General features: G+C 41.2%; 1 protein-coding gene across 2 annotated transcripts in view; it reads left to right on the top strand.

The window, feature by feature from the left end:
- Positions 1 to 15,979, top strand: part of NELL1 (neural EGFL like 1) — a 564,084-nt gene that overhangs the window by 495,313 nt on the left and 52,792 nt on the right. Inside the window, exon 16 of one of the 2 annotated variants that reach the window (XM_063117359.1) lies at positions 14,559 to 14,699. The exons of the other annotated variant lie outside the window; for it this stretch is intronic. Coding sequence (XP_062973429.1) covers positions 14,559 to 14,699 — 141 coding nt within the window. The remainder of the gene's footprint in view (positions 1 to 14,558; positions 14,700 to 15,979) is intronic. 2 annotated transcript variants of the gene reach the window in all.

Below are 15,979 nucleotides of genomic sequence, written 5' to 3'. Positions count from 1 at the left end.
GATTTTAGCACAAAACTAATTAAGGGCTTATCTACTTCTTTGAGCCTTCTGGGATGGGGCGGAAGATCTCGGGTTCTCCCGGCTTCCGGGATCCTCCCCCAGCATCCAAATGCCAGCACGACATCATGGAAGGAAAGAAGGATGTCTGGCATGGCATATGTGGGTTTTTTTGGAAGGAGTAGCCAGTCACACAATTGTGTTCCCTCACTCCTCCACAAAGTAAGTAATAAATAAACAAAAACTTAAAACAAAAGTGCTGGCAGTCAACCTGGGGATGGCAAAATTGCTCCCCACCCCCGATGGGCGAGGAGTCACCCTGTGCTGCTCCATGCCCATTTAAAGAGCCCTGCTACTCACAGGGAGGAGGGAGGACCTGGGAGCACTGGCCACTCCACCCATGGTTCTCGGGGTTGTCCCAGGACCACAGGAAAAAACAGGATAAAACTAGTCCATTTTATCCCCGGGGAAAGTGAATGGTTGTTCCCGGTTGATCCTGGGATCCCCTGTGCATCATTTGGATGCACAGGGACAACCTCGAGCTGACTCCAGGATAAATGGATGGTATAGACATGCTATGTCATCAAGACCTTTATATAGGAATCAGGCTTCCATTTGAATAAAGTAGAAGTATTAAGGTTTTGTTAAACTGAAGTGAAAAACTGGGGGTTTGACAACAAGATGAATATGACTTAGTTACATCTTTTAACCTCCTTCAGAATGATATATTATGGTATGACCTATATTTAATTCTCATGAACCACCCTTATAAGCTTTGGACAAATGTACCATTTGATTGAAAATATTACTTATTAAAACTTGACAAGTCCCTTGGCCTCTTTTGTGGGATTTTCCACTTATTTCAGTTGTGTCTTTTTAAATTGCCTAGTAAAATGATGTAGTCATATCTCCATATTGGCTTAATTGGAATTATTGATGTCTGAAACAGCACCCGGCCTGGAGAATGGCTTTCTGATCAAAGTCAGCCAACTCAGAATGGTTTAGTATAATGGAGGGAGGGAGAGAATAGCCCCTAATTTAAAAGAGAGAGGGGAGTGAGAATGTGTGACGCAAGGAAGGAAGATAGAACACAACAAGCACACATTTATTTTTGTAATGTGAGGAACTAAATTATCAGAGAAAATTAAAATACTAGTTTTAAACATATCCAGATACAGTGTGAGACCCATCTGTTGGTGCCGATCTGTTTCTGTAAGCTGGAGTTGTTGTTTTAAAATTTTGGAAGTCTGCCATACTCCACTTCAGGAGTTTATACTGTTTCTTAAACCATCAGTTTCCCTCTTGACAAATCTTTCATTGAATACTTCAAAAAGAGCACACTTGCCTTTCATCAAAAGTATTTGTTCCCCTTTTTTCCTGAATTTCAGCTTTTTAAAGTGCCAGAGGTAATATTTCTTTCTACAAATTAAAATTGGAAATTTGGGATTTTTAAAATTATGTGTATGGGATATTTGCCACTTTCCTCTGTTCCATATCTGCCTGCATACAGGGAGTATAAATAGGAAGTATTAGCAACATTGGAATTGGAGGCAGGTCAAATTAGTTATTTGTCCCGCAATAACTAATGAATTTAACACATTAAGGAATACGGAATATTCCATGAAGGACACCAGATGTGAGAAAAAAATTAAGTTCATCTTTAAAATAAAAGTTGACTTGGTGATCAAGCCTGTCTAGTGTTACTATATTTAAGACATAACAGACTGCCAGTTCTCATGTGCATGAAGAATGTGTTTCTGGGAAATTCTTTATTTTCGAATACAGGACTTAACCGCAGGCCCCAAACACTGGGTGCGGGAGCGGGAAGAGAAAGAGTACACTTTACCAGGACCCATGAGAGGGGGAAAATGAGATTAAATACATTGCAGCTCATGCTTGAGGATATTTAAGGAAACCTATTTCCCTCCATCTCTGGACAAATTGTCTAGATCGTGTGAGATTTGTTGGAGTGAATTAGAAATAATATTAGAGCAGTACAAGCAACGTTCTGTCCAGTTAATTGTTTATCCAGGCCCTTCTCTAGAACAGAAAGAGGTCAAACTACACAATGCTATAATCACTTAGTGCAGAGGCAGGCAATATGGTGCCCAATTCAGGTTGGGACTACCACTCGTAAGAACATAAGTGTCATGCTGGATCAGACCAAGGGTCCATCTGGTCCAGCATTCTGTTCACACAGTGGCCAACCAGCCATCAACCAGGGATGAACAAGGCAGGACATGGTGCAACAGCACCTTCCCACCCATGTTCCCCAGCAACTGGTGCACACGGGCTTACTGCCTCGAATACTGGACATAGCACACAACCATCAGGGCTAGTAGCCATTGATAGCCTTCACCTCCAGGAATTTATCCAACCCCCTTTTAAAGCCATCTAAATTGGTGGCCATCCCTACATCCTGTGGTAGTGAGTTCCATAATTTAACTATGTGCTGTGTGAAGAAGTACTTCCTTTTATTTGTCCTTGATCTCCCACCAATCAGATTAATGGGATGACCCCAGGCTCTAGTATTGTGTGAGAGGGAGAAATATGTCTCCCTATCCACTTTGTCCATACCATGCATAATTTTGTACATGGGAAGGGAAGGTCTAAATCTTTCCCTCCATCTGCTTCCTTCTTGAAATCTCTGTCTCTCATACACAGGGCTTTATTAAAAAAGTGTCTATTAGCAACAGTGGAAGTCCCCCCACCATTGTGTGTGTTAGTGTGCGGATTTGGGGAAAGAAGCAGTTTGAGGGGAAGGTTTAAACTTTCACTCCCTGTGAGTGGTGATCCTTACCTGGATCAGGGCCTCATAAACTAACTTCATATATTTATTTATTGCATTTTTAGACCGCCACAATAGCCGAAGCAATCTGGGTGGTTCACAAAAATTAAAACCATTCAAAGTATAAAACAAACAGTATAAAAGCACAATATAAAATAGAATATAAAAGCACAACCAAGATAAAATCAGCAGCAGTTCAGAAATACAAATTTAAAATACAAAGTTAAAATTAAGTTTATAGACTGTTAAAATGCTGAGAGAATAAAAAGGTCTTCAACTGGCATCTGAAAGAATATAGTATAGGTGCCAGGTGAACCTCCTTAGGGAGCTCATTCCACAGCCACGGTGCCACAGCAGAAAAGGCCCTCCTCCTGGTAGCCACGTGCCTCACTTCCTTTGGCAGGGCTCACCAAGAAGGACCCCCGAAGATGACCTTAGGGTCTGGGCAGGTACATATGGGAGGAGGCGTTCCTTCAAAAATAAAACCAAGAGAGCTACCTGCATCCTACTTACATGACATGTAGTTTGAGTCTTGGACTTATAGTCTGAAAGACCGAGAGTTGTGTGCTTCCCTTTGGGGCAGAACTACCTGTCCCAGAGATTTTTCTGCATAGATGGGAAGGATGGGCAGTTGGCAGAAGGGACAAAGCACCGTGATTGATCCCAGGGACAGTGGAGCAAGTGCTGCTGATAGAATTTAAAGGTCCAAAATATATGTGACTAAATGTTTAGTGTATCAGGCAGTCAGAAACCTAGGGAGGTTAAACAAATGGAACTAAAGGCAGAATCCTATGCATGTTTAACAAGAAGAGTCCTACTCTCAGCGTTCTTCAGCCAGCAAAGTGCTGAAGCATTTGTTTATTTATTTATTTATTACATTTCTATACCGCCCAATAGCCGGAGCTCTCTGGGAGGTTCACAAAAATTAAAACCATTCAAAGTATAAAACAACAGTATAAAACCATAATATAAAATACAATATAAAAGCTCAACCAGATAAAAACAGCAGCAATGCAAAATTACAAATTTAAAACCATGTTATTTAAAATTTATAGATTGTTAAAATGTTGGGAGAATAAAAAGGTCTTCACCTGGCGTCTAAAAGCATATAATGTAGGTGCCAAGCGAACCTCCTTAGGGAGCTCATTCCACAGCCGGGGTGCCACAGCAGAGAAGGCCCTCCTCCTGGTAGCCACTTGCCTCACTTCCTTTGGCAGGGGCTCACGGAGAAGGACCCCTGAAGATGACCATAGGGTCCAGGCAGGTACATACGGGAGGAGGCGTTCCTTCAGATAACCTGGCCCCAAGCCGTTTAGGGCTTTAAATGTTAATACCAGCACTTTGAATCGGGCCCGGACCTGGACTGGCAGCCAATGAAGCTGGAAAAGGACTGGCGTAATGTGGTCTCATCGGCCAGTCCCTGTTAGTAAGCATGTGAGGGCTTCTCAACTCTAGAGATTTCTGAATGATGCAGATTATCTAGATCTATTTCAGCCTGGCTTCAGGCCTGGTTATGGGACAGAAATTGCTTGGTGAATAGTCTACAGCAGGAACTGGAGAGGGGGAGTCTGTTTCTACTGGTTCTGCTGGACCTCTCAGTGGCTTTCCATACCATCGACCATCATATCCTTCAGGGGCATCTGTCTGAGATGGGACTGGGAGGCACTGTCTGACAATGGCTACAGTTCTTCTGCAAGGGGTAATCTCAGTAGTTGGTGGTGGTGGATGCCTGCTTGCCACTGTGGCAATTGGACTGTGGTGTCCCACAGGGCTTCATCATATCCCTCAAGCTTGTTAACATATACAAGAAACCACTGGGAGAGATTGTTTGGTATCACCAGTATGCTAATAACACCCAGCTCTATCTCTCCTTTTAATCTAAATCCAAGGAAGTTGTTCTAGTTCTAGTCCGATCTTGGTTATGCTAGATGAAGGCAAACAAATTGAAGCTTAATCCAGTGAAGACAGAGGTGCTTCTGGTTAAGTGAAAAGGCAGATCACGGAATGCGATTTCAACCTGTGCTGGATGGGGTTATACTTCCTCCAGGGGCGTCATCCTCAATATTCAACCCATGATGTGTCATGTCTTGCAAAGCTGGCCGGCAGGGGTTATGCAAAATGTAAAACAACCATCACATAACCCATGACATGTTCTAGGGGGTTACTATGTGATGTCTGAACCCGGACAGTATAGTTTAATGGTAGATTAAACAGCCCACAGCTAACCCACAATTACTGTTACACTCCTCTCCCCACCACCCCTCAAAGTGTAGAAAGTAAATTGTAATTCCACACATAATTTAAGGTGGAAAAGTAATAGTGCTAAGGATCCACCAGTCTGGAAGCCTCTGAAGTATACAAGCATGTCTCTCTTTTCATCTGGGGAAATATTGGGGAGGTATTCCTTATTGAGGTGGTGCTTGGTGCCTGTTATTAGCATGATAATGATATGGCCACCAGGTGTTTGAAGTAATATTTGTGGAGCTCATGAGCCAAATAATTCATCATCCCTGGAGAATTTGTTCCGTGGTGTGTGTGTGTGTGTGTGTGTAATTAGCAGCTGACACAATTTTATATTTAACTGAGCTGCCTGTTCCATTCAGTGACCTTATTTCTGGACTGTGTAAGTTCTTCTCATGTGGGATGAGACTTACAGGATCCTGTACTAGTCTAGGGATGAGAACTCATCACTGCTACTGCTCTTCTAATTCAATTCATTATTCACTTTAAAGTGCTAGAGAAAGGATTTAGAATTACTTTAATGTGAGCAACAATGAGTTTTAAGATTTTGAAGAACAAAGGCCTTTATTTTGAAACCCCCAATTCTGCCTCATTAAAAGTGTATATTGCCTTCCTGTTACACAACATAAAAGAACTTTTCTTCAGGATAAGATTTTGGAAGAAAGATGATGAAGCATTTTAAAAGAATGAGTTCTTTTAATTCTTCATTTTTTCCCTGGTTCTGAAACCATTGTGTTTTGTTTTTTGAGGTAAATTATCCTATTTATCATGTCTGCATAAATTCCTTTATGAATAATGCAATGTGCTGGGATTTTTTAATTATTATTATTTTAAGGACCTGGTCTCAAAGGATAGGATTAGTGTCCTGGTGCAGCTTCCTCAGCTCTGTTCCTCCTCCATTACAGACAAACCAATGTTTCACTTCAGACTATCTGCAAAGCCACTAAAATGTGGAGTTGTCGAACCTATAAGCAACTCCATGTTAGTGACAGCTAAATTACAGAGCAGTATAAGAGCATGCAACAGAGTCTGCTGAAGAGCTACAGCCTTCAGAAAATGTGGTAGTTAAACAGAATTGATGGTAAGGGGAAAGAGGTAGACCTAAAAGTATTGTAGTGTTAGAATTACATGGTGCAAGAGTTGGCTTAATGTAGGTTTTACACAGACAGATGCTGCAAGGACAAGAAATGGAAATGCAAGGCTATGCCCTTGTATTTTTTTGCAGCAGGGTATAAAATCACAATTTTTCTAAAGCCTGTGTTTGAGTATTACAGGCAGGGCAGCTGGTACCATGCCAAACGAAACAAACCAAAACTCTGCATTAACCAAGTTCCATAGAAATAGATCAACATGTTTGTGAACCGCCCAGAAAGCTTCAGATAAATAAATAAATTGAACAATCCAGATTTTCTGCAGGTTTTCCTACTCGTTTTGATCAATAGAAACAGTGATTAGGAAATATTATGTATATGGAAAGAAGATGGAATGAAGTTGTGCTTCAAAAAGTGGTAGAAACCAAAACAGACAGATTCGTCCATCCCTATCAAGAATAGATCACCAACTGCAAATATCTGTAGACAACTTTCAGGTCTGAATAAAGGCCATTCTCCCCTCTCCGGTTCTAAATTGACTCATAAAGTTAGTTATACTGTATTATATCCAATTAACATTTCTTATATTTCCGCCCCCACCCCCAATTCCTGGACACTAAAGCCCTCTTCATATGCTATTCCATGTGAAGGGACTTCACAAGGTTAAAAGGTAAAGGGATCCAACATCAGAGGCGGTAAGCCTACTTACACCATGGGTGGGAGGGTGCTGTTGCACCGTGTCCTTGTGACTCCCTGGTTGGCCACTGTGTGAACAGAATGCTGGATGAAATGGACCCTTGGTCTGATCCAGCAGGGCTCTTATGATCATACTGCTAGCCTCATCCCTAATGTTGCACCTACTTGCCTGGTCGCCACCCCTCAAGATCCACACATTGAAAGAAGGTATGAAGGGGGTGTGTGGGTGTACAGAAGGAGGAGACTTCATGACGAATGACATGTGAAGGGGGCTTAAATCTGAACACTGAGATCTCTGGCAGAGTCTTTTTTGTCTCTTATATCTCACTTTAGGCCAGGGGTGCACAACATACAGGTTGGGGAGCCATATTTTACTGCACCCCCCCCCCAAGGTTGCTCTGACCTTTCCACCACTGCTGAACAATCGTGCCTGTAGTCTCCATTCCCACTCCCCAGGATCCTCATACAGATCACACATTCCTGGCTGCTGCTAGTAGTGCTGAAAAAGTGATATGTATCAGGATAGCTGGGGTGTACATGTATGTGTGTGTGCATGTATATATTTTCTTTCAAAATGCACATTTCTAAATATATGTTCTCTCAAAATATTCATTGTTAAATGTATTTTGATATGGGTGTTGAAGCAAAAATAGCATCAGAACATTCAGAAAAGGTGCCAACGGTTGGATAACTAAGTTCTGATCCACTAAGTTCATTCAGGTGGTTTGGATCAAGTCAGTTTATGTTGGAATGTGCAAATATCAAATTCCTCAAGCTTCTGTAATGAATAGATAGAAAAAGATACTACTCATAATCATAACAAGTCTGAACTCAGACCAGAGGTCTTTTTCTGGCATCATTGATGTATATTAATAGCCTCTGATGGGTCCAGTTTGATGCTTTTGTCTTCCTTTTTGTTGCTTTATGTTGAGCAAAGCTAATGGCCTCTGGAGTAAACAGAAGCTAGTAGGGTATTGTGGCTTGGAGACAGAGCTATGACTCAGGAAGTGCCATCCATGGCCTTAGGCAAACCACACTTTCTCAGTCTCAGCACCTACCTGCAAAATGTATTTGTTTTTTTTTTTATCTAGAAGATTTAAATCCTTCCCTGCAATGTAACTACTCTCCTTACAGAATCATAAAATGAAATGAATGGTCACACTTCACCTATCTGGTTTTCCGCTTTTTTTAATTAAAAGGACAGGGCGGATCAAGATTGGAGCTATGATGTGTGATGACGGGTGGGTGGCTGAATTATCCTTTTCCCTGATGCCATGTTCCTAACCAATGTCACTCTCCCAAAGCTGCTAGTCCCTCCTGGGGTGAATAGCAGTTTCAGGGGCCAATTTCCATCAGTACCACAGCACAGGGGGAAAGGGTTAACTGGTTGCTTTCTGCACTCCCTGGTCCCATGCAATCATACATTTCACATATCATTTAGTTTGGCCTGGATAAATAAAAATGACCTTAGCCTGGCACCAAAAAGACAGTGGATGTCTGGTGAGCCTCTCTGGGGACAGCATTCCATAGGTGGGTCATTAGAATTAAAAATCCCCTTTTTTTAGTGACCAACCACCTAATCTTTGAAGGTGTCAGCAACTGGAGAAGCACCTCAGTAGATGACCTTACCATGCAGGCAGTTTCAGTAGGCAGTCCTTCAGTTACCCAAGTGTCAAGCCTTTCAGGTACCAGGGTCGTGAAAGGTAAACATGAACATTTTGTATTGTGCTTGGAAATGGCTGGTAGCCACTGAAGCTGTTTCAGAACTTGTAAGATAGGTTTCCTTCATCTGTTCCTGATCAATGGTCTAAAAGCAGGATTTTGGACCAATCAAAGGTCATTGTTAAGATGATTATAATGACCTATCCCATATGTTTTTTGTAGGGAATCGAACAATAATGTATACATTGTGCTTTGAATACTGAAAGTGCTGCTATATAAATGTTCAGTATTAGGGAGGTTCACATGAATCCCTAATATCGCTTCAATATCACATTGAAGCAACATGTGAGGGGTGATGCAGGCTAGCCTCCTGCATGCTGTAGCTACACCCCCAGCTGCCATTACCTGCTTTCCACATGTCTGGATGGTACGGGAAAGGGCTCTGTGTGTCTACTGATGTTCATTTCTACAGATACTCCATGGGAAGGGGGGTCCGAATTGAGCCAGAGTCCATATATGTGCGTACATCAGTGTGCATGGAGAACCGTTCCCCATGCCTTCTAACCTTACATATGGAAGAGGAAATATTTATGCCCCTGGAGATGTGGCCATGGTACAGATAGGGTGGGCTTTGTCCCCCTCATGCATTCTTAACACACATGGGGGTACGGTCATGTGAAAATTATTATTAGCAATGTATTGCTTATTCCTGTTTGGATATGATTCTTCCTTCTATTATATTTCTTGCATCATTCTTGTCCCATATTTGACAAAGCAACAAACCCATTCATGTTGTCCTCTTCTATGTCAGCTCCATAGTGACATATTGTCTGTATTGGGCTTAGTCAAAATGACAATAGGCCTAGCTTGAGGCTCTTTTTATTGATTTTTTCCCCTTTAGCTTTTGTGTAAGTGTTGGAGTTTGACATCAAGGATGCATTCACAACCCTCCTATTTGTCTAACACTTTTTCCTGTATCTTCTAGATCTGTATAAAGGTTTCAGCATTAATTTCAGCTCTTTCATGCACGTAGATACAATTTTGAATCAAGGCAGTGATCTACTATAAAAGTAATCCAATGCTGTAGTACACTTTGCTGACATAATTTACATAACTGTGCACTACTTGACCCCTTTCAGAGAAGCTAATAAGGATCCAGAATTCCTCACGTTTTGAATGCTTTGGAAGCAATCTACCAGCCAGTTAACACTCAGCTCCATAAATCTAAATCAAATATGTCTTCGATGGTACTGTGCCACAGAAATGAACTACAGAAAAATTGTATTGATTTTTTTGCAAATGAAAGAAGGAAAATTGAATTTAGACAGGTCAAATAAAGACTAACCCAAGGAAGCAATCTTCACATCAGAATGCTTGGGAATTATAATACAAGAGAATCGGAGGAAAGTAAAAGAGGGATGCGTGTGTAAATGACCCGCAGTAGGACTTACTGAAATAGGATTAAACTTGTTCTGTCAGCCATGACACATGGAAAAATCATGATAAATTCCATTTGGAGAATACTGCCTTGGAAAAGGGTTATTCCCCCACCCCACCCCAAGCACCACTAATAATTGATGGACAGCTAGATTTGTGCATCATTTGTATGCTAAAATTATCTTCTCCAAGATGCAAGTAACAGGAAGAGCAGTAGCAGAGGGAACAAGAGCAGAGTTTAAAGCATAAGCAACCAGCATTTATCATACAATGAAAGGATGAATGATGAGACTATACAGTGGTTGTTTGCTTACAACTCAAATGATCATATATAGGCCACAGCTAGACCTAAGGTTTATCCTGGGATCATCCAGGGTTCGCCCCTGCCTGAGCACTGGATCTCCTGTGTGTCACCTAGATGAACAGGTTTGACCCCAGGACGATCCAGGGATAAACCTTAGGTCTAGCTATGGCCATAGTCTTATTCCTCCCCCCTCCCCACACACACACCTAAAATGAGTACCAAATGACTAATTTAATGTTTATTACTATAGCAATATTCAAATATAACTAGGAATTAGAGCTAAAGATAAAATAAATTCCTCTTTCTGGGGCATTGTGTAATTTATATGTGATCTGAATGAGGTTGGTGGTCTAATATAGAACAATGTAAAATAGAAATGACTCTTCAGAAGTTACAAGATCTAGTGTTAATGATGGAGAAATATTGTGGTCCTACTGGTGCTATAAAAGGTAATGCTCCAAGACAATGCAAAGAGTATCCATAACTAGCCATTTTAAGAACCCTCTAAAAAACCACTTAATTATTATGTGTTGTATTGATAGAAATCATGCAAGGTGCTTTCAGAATGCAACTCCCCCCCCCCATAATTATTTTTCTAGTCAATTTATTGTAAAGTTCCCATAGAACTAGGATGTCTAAAGCATTCCAACACACAACAGTTAAGACATACTAGATTTTTGCCCCTAGCCCATAATGAGATGAACAAATGGGGCAATAGATAGTAATATAATTTAAAATAGATTCTACATTGAACATCTGTTCATTGCTTGCTGCTTCAATTTCATTGTTCAACAATAAGAACATAAGAGCCATGCTGGATCAGATGGAGAGTCTATCTAGTCCAGCACTCTGTTCATACAGTGGCCAACCAGCAGTTGATCAGGAACACACAAGCAGGACATGGGTGCCACAGCACCCTCCTGCCCATGTTCCCCAGCAACTGGTGTATGTTCCTCAGCAACTAGTGTATACTGTATATAACAATACCTTATTATTATTACAAGTTGGACAGGGGTTGTATTAAATGGAGCAATACATTTAAGACCTGTTTCTATATCTAATTTTTTTAAAAAAAACACTTTGCAGTTTATATCCATAGGTAATTGGGATACTTGAATCAGAGACTCACTCCTGCACAGGCCACATGGATAAAGTAACACACGGATAAAATCATGTGGAGAGACCATGTGCAAACTGGCACTTCATCTGAAGAGAGGACATCGATTTTCAGTCTGCTACTCTTGCCTTCTTGGATAAAAATAATTCTCAATGGATGAAAACAGCTCATCCTTTTTATGAAAGTTACTCAGTTATTATTGGTGATATCCCTGCAGTGATGCTGAAAACCTTCCAAATTACTGTTTTTAATGATTCTGTCTAAATAAAAGATTCAATCATATTTCCCTGTGAACAGTTTGAAAAAATATTACAGCCTCTTAATTACTCGAAGGTTAACATAAAATTCATTTGATAATTTTAATCATAACCTTCCAAAATATACAGCATAAAAGCTCAAAGGAGAATACCTTCCAAATGCTGTAATAATCAGCCAGAGTTATTACAGATTATGAGGTCTGCATCAGCAATACAGCTTAAACAAAAGCATCACATGTTTATCAGAGTTCTTTGGGGAATCCAATTTATATATTTTCACTGTTAAAAATTATAAATATTCAATTTGCTTCATTCCATCTACAGCCAAACATATAATTGTTGTTGAAATATATTTTCCCTTTTCTGCAATGCTCTGTAATACAAATATAATGTATACTGTTTGAAGTCAGAGGTTACAATGCAAAGAAGAAACCTGAATTATATAAACAGAAAACACACGTGGAGAAAGTTTGCAACCATAAAAATACTACCCATGTTAATTCTGAAAGCGTGTTGAGATCTGGAGCTAACACAAAACTATGGGATTCTCTTTTGAGGGATACTTGCCAAAGTTTGTGACCTGTTTTGGATGCTCAAAGTAGCAGTGTAAGAGGAAACACAAGTGGATCATGGGCCTTCCTAGACGAGGCCTTAGCGCGCTTTGTGGGCCGGTTTCCCTGCTGTGTGTCCAGATGACGCACAGGGGGATCCGGCGCCAGGCCACGCTGAAGCCTCCCCTAACGCGCCATAAGCAAAGTCGCTTATGGCACGCCTTTTTCGCAGCCCCGCCCTCAGGCCGGAGCTGCGAAATGTCTAGCTACTTCCGTGGCTTTTTGCGGCTACTCACTTACTCGCGAGTAGCCGCAGAAAGCCGTGGACTGGCCACAGCGCTGAGCGCTGTGCCCATCGGCCGGGGGAGATCCCAAAGGGGGGGAGAGGGGCAGATTGTGTACAGATCCACTGCTTGATTCATGGTGTTTCTCTCTCATGCAGCTAATTTGGTTTCTAACGGGGCGGGAGCTAACATTTTGCTAACATCTAGACTGAATTTTCTGGCTACCAAGTCTAAGAAGAAACTAAAGCAAGGGTGGGCAACACACAGCTCGTGGGCCACATGTACTCCCTCCCCAGCCTTTTTTGGGCTCTACATTGCCCCTACCACCAAATTTGCTGCTGTAGTCACAGTGGTGGTGGTAAAAAAGCATCGATTTTGCTTGAAAACAAGGCACACTCCCCACACACTTTGCTTTCAAGAAAAAATCTCTACTTTTTAGCTACTGCAATATCAGTTCCAGCAATACATTTGGCAACAACAGGGTGCAGTCCCTGGTGGGTTCTGGGTCCTGATCTCGAAATCCTCTCCCCAAAATTGCCCACCCGTGAATTAAAGCAACACCAAAGCTCTGACTTCTCTGCTAGGTGATGATTAAAGCTAATTTTTGGCCAGATGTGTATAATTTCCTGATCTTGCCCACCTGTTTTTTATCTGGCAGCACACAAATAGCTAGCCAATATCACAAAGTAATATCACAAGCCAGTGTGGTGGAGTGGCTAAAGTGTTGGACTGGGAGTTGGGAGATCCAGGTTCTAATCCCCACTTGGCCATGGAAGCTCACTGGGTAACTTTAGGGCAGTCACAGACTCTCAGCCCAACCTACCTCACAGGGTTGTTATTGTTGTTGTGAGGATAAAATGGAGTGAAGGAACCACCTTGGGTTCCTTGGAGGAAAAAAGATGGGATATAAATGCAATATAATAATAATAATAATAATAATAATAATAATAATAATAATAATAATAATATTGTCAGATATATTGGTTTTCATTCACGAGTAGAAATCTCAGCGTTCACCAGATTTAGGGCTAGATTTGAGCTTCAGGGACTCATAATGCTTGTAAATAAAATCTGAGCTGGGGTGAATTCCTGGCTTACCTTCCTCTCAACCACCTACTTCTAAGACCCTAAAACGACTGTTTCATGTAGCCAGAAGAGGCCTGCTAAGGACTCTAATGGATGCATGAATCTGTCAACAGCAACTAGGGACCAAGGAGCTTTGCTTCCACGATCCCGGGCTGGCTTTGTCAGCTGCTGCCATAAAAACAGCTGGTGGGAAGAAGCCTAGCTAACCCTGTAGAGGACCCTCTTGCACACCTCTACTTTCATGGGGGCAGCCTGTTATCCCACGGTTCAATTGAATTTCAACATCAGAAATGAATATAGGGATTTAAATGGCTGGTGAAAACTACTGGTGGAGGAAAGGACACCCACACACCTGCAGAGAAGATTCTCTTGCTCCGCGATCCTCTCTGGGAGTCAGTCCCCCCATTTCCACTAGTGATTCTCCCCCTTCCGCCGGCCACTGCAAATGTGTAAATTTAAACAAATGTCTGATCCAAAATTCACAAAGTTTGCACTTTCCTTTCAATCCATATTCATGGTTCCTAGTTTTGGTATATATTTAACTTAAGAATTTAACAGATGAATGAACCACTCCTATCCAGAAATAAGAACCTGGCTTCTCTATTTCTGCTTAGATCATTAAGTTTTAAAATTCCTACTTTAAAACATTTAATCGTATTTTGAATCATTTTAGTAATTAACATTATACATAGATTAGGAGATTAAATGTTTACTCTGACCTGTTCAAAGAGAAGTGGGTAACCTGTTGTCACAAAGCTCATTTGAGAGCTCTTGATTTGATACAATCATGATGGAACCATCCCAGGTTCAGTTTTAAAGGATGCAAACTCATGATTGCAGAGTGAACTCTGAATATGGGATGGTAAAATTTCAGTATGGTGCTAAGTGTCAATCAGGTTGCCCACCCATTCATTAAATTATATATTATGTTTCGTTTTAGAATGTGTGTGTGTGTGTGTGTGTGTGTGTGTATGTTTTACAGTATCTAAAATGTTGGTGTAAAAGAAAATTAATATCATGGCTGGCTTGTGTTTTTCTCTGAGGCAGATATTGATGAGTGTGCTGAGGGCATCATTGAATGTCACAACCATTCACGCTGTGTTAACCTCCCAGGGTGGTACCACTGTGAGTGCAGAAGCGGTTTCCATGACAATGGAACCTATTCACTTTCCGGGGAGTCCTGTGTTGGTAAGCAAAGATCAGCAGAGAAGTTATGTTATTGTTCTGCATGGTGTCATATCTCATGACCAAAGACAATATTTAATGCTAAACTTAGAATGTAACCAACCATTTATTTAAGCTCAGCACTGTTCTGTGTAATATAATTTAGATATTATTACAAAAGAGATGAACCATCAAATCTCTGAATAGTAATACAGAAAACGGGCATTTAGAGGTCATATTGGCTATTTGCCTTCCTTAGTCTTATTCAGTGAGTCACTTCAGAGGAAACAAGTCATGCCTATGTTGCTTTATGCTGCATAATCAATAGGACATAAAACATGATGTTAAATTCCTCCAGTTCTTTGTTTAAAAGTTCCAGCGCAAAGATTTAGCGCCACATTAAATAATAAGTCAGCATTTTACCTCTGTCACCAAATTTGGAATTTTATTTAATTTTGTCTTTAAAAACAAACAAAAAACCCACTCATATAAGTACCAATCAACACATTTTGTGTAGTTTATCTTCAAGAGAAAAAAGAAGAATCTCAAAGTAATCCTTTTAGAGTCTATTTTCTTCAGTGGAGAAAGAACAGTTGAATCTTCTGTTGCCTTGGAAGGAGGTAGGTGGGGGGATATTTATACTTTTCTGGTTGTGATATGGAATAAACACCAGGGCCAGCCTGAAGCAGAAAGGCATATTGATTGTCCAATGGGCCAATAGAAACACCAATCCCTAATAAGTCTCCTTCAGGTCTCTATTACCTGCTGGCCCAGGTTTGCCTTCACTTTGCTCTCCCATTGTCAGGAAGAGAAAACGCAACTGTGTGCATACAAAGATTTGAATGGCCCACCTACCTGTGAACTCTATCTCCCAGAGTCCCCATCATAGCTGACTGGCAAAGTGAGACACCCTGTTCAGGCAGCAGATGTTTGAGGGTTGGGGAGTGACAGTGATGTATTAGAGGACAGAGCTGTCTGTGCCATGGGCCTGCCCTATACCCTGTCAGCTACTCTGGTGGCCTTGGGCATGGTGGATGATCCTGTCTCTTTCCAGTATTTAAGCAAGATTCATCTGCGAGCTCAGTTAGCTTTCAAACATGGAATAGACAGGGTGGGGGGATCTTGTCGTTTGCTTCAGGCAGCAAAATGTCTTGGTCTGACCTTGGTGATTGGTGGCAGCAGCAGAAGCTTTGCAATTCAGGATGGGGCAGGTGCAGGTGGCAGTCAGTAGTTACAACATAGCTTTTGGAATTGGACGGCAGAACTTTGGGTCAAGACATGGGGGAATTCAATGGAAGTTTCTT

Source organism: Elgaria multicarinata, chromosome 2, assembly GCF_023053635.1.
Source record: "Elgaria multicarinata webbii isolate HBS135686 ecotype San Diego chromosome 2, rElgMul1.1.pri, whole genome shotgun sequence".
NCBI classification, from domain to species: Eukaryota; Metazoa; Chordata; class Lepidosauria; order Squamata; family Anguidae; genus Elgaria; species Elgaria multicarinata.
This window is presented reverse-complemented; position numbering and strand designations above follow the sequence as displayed.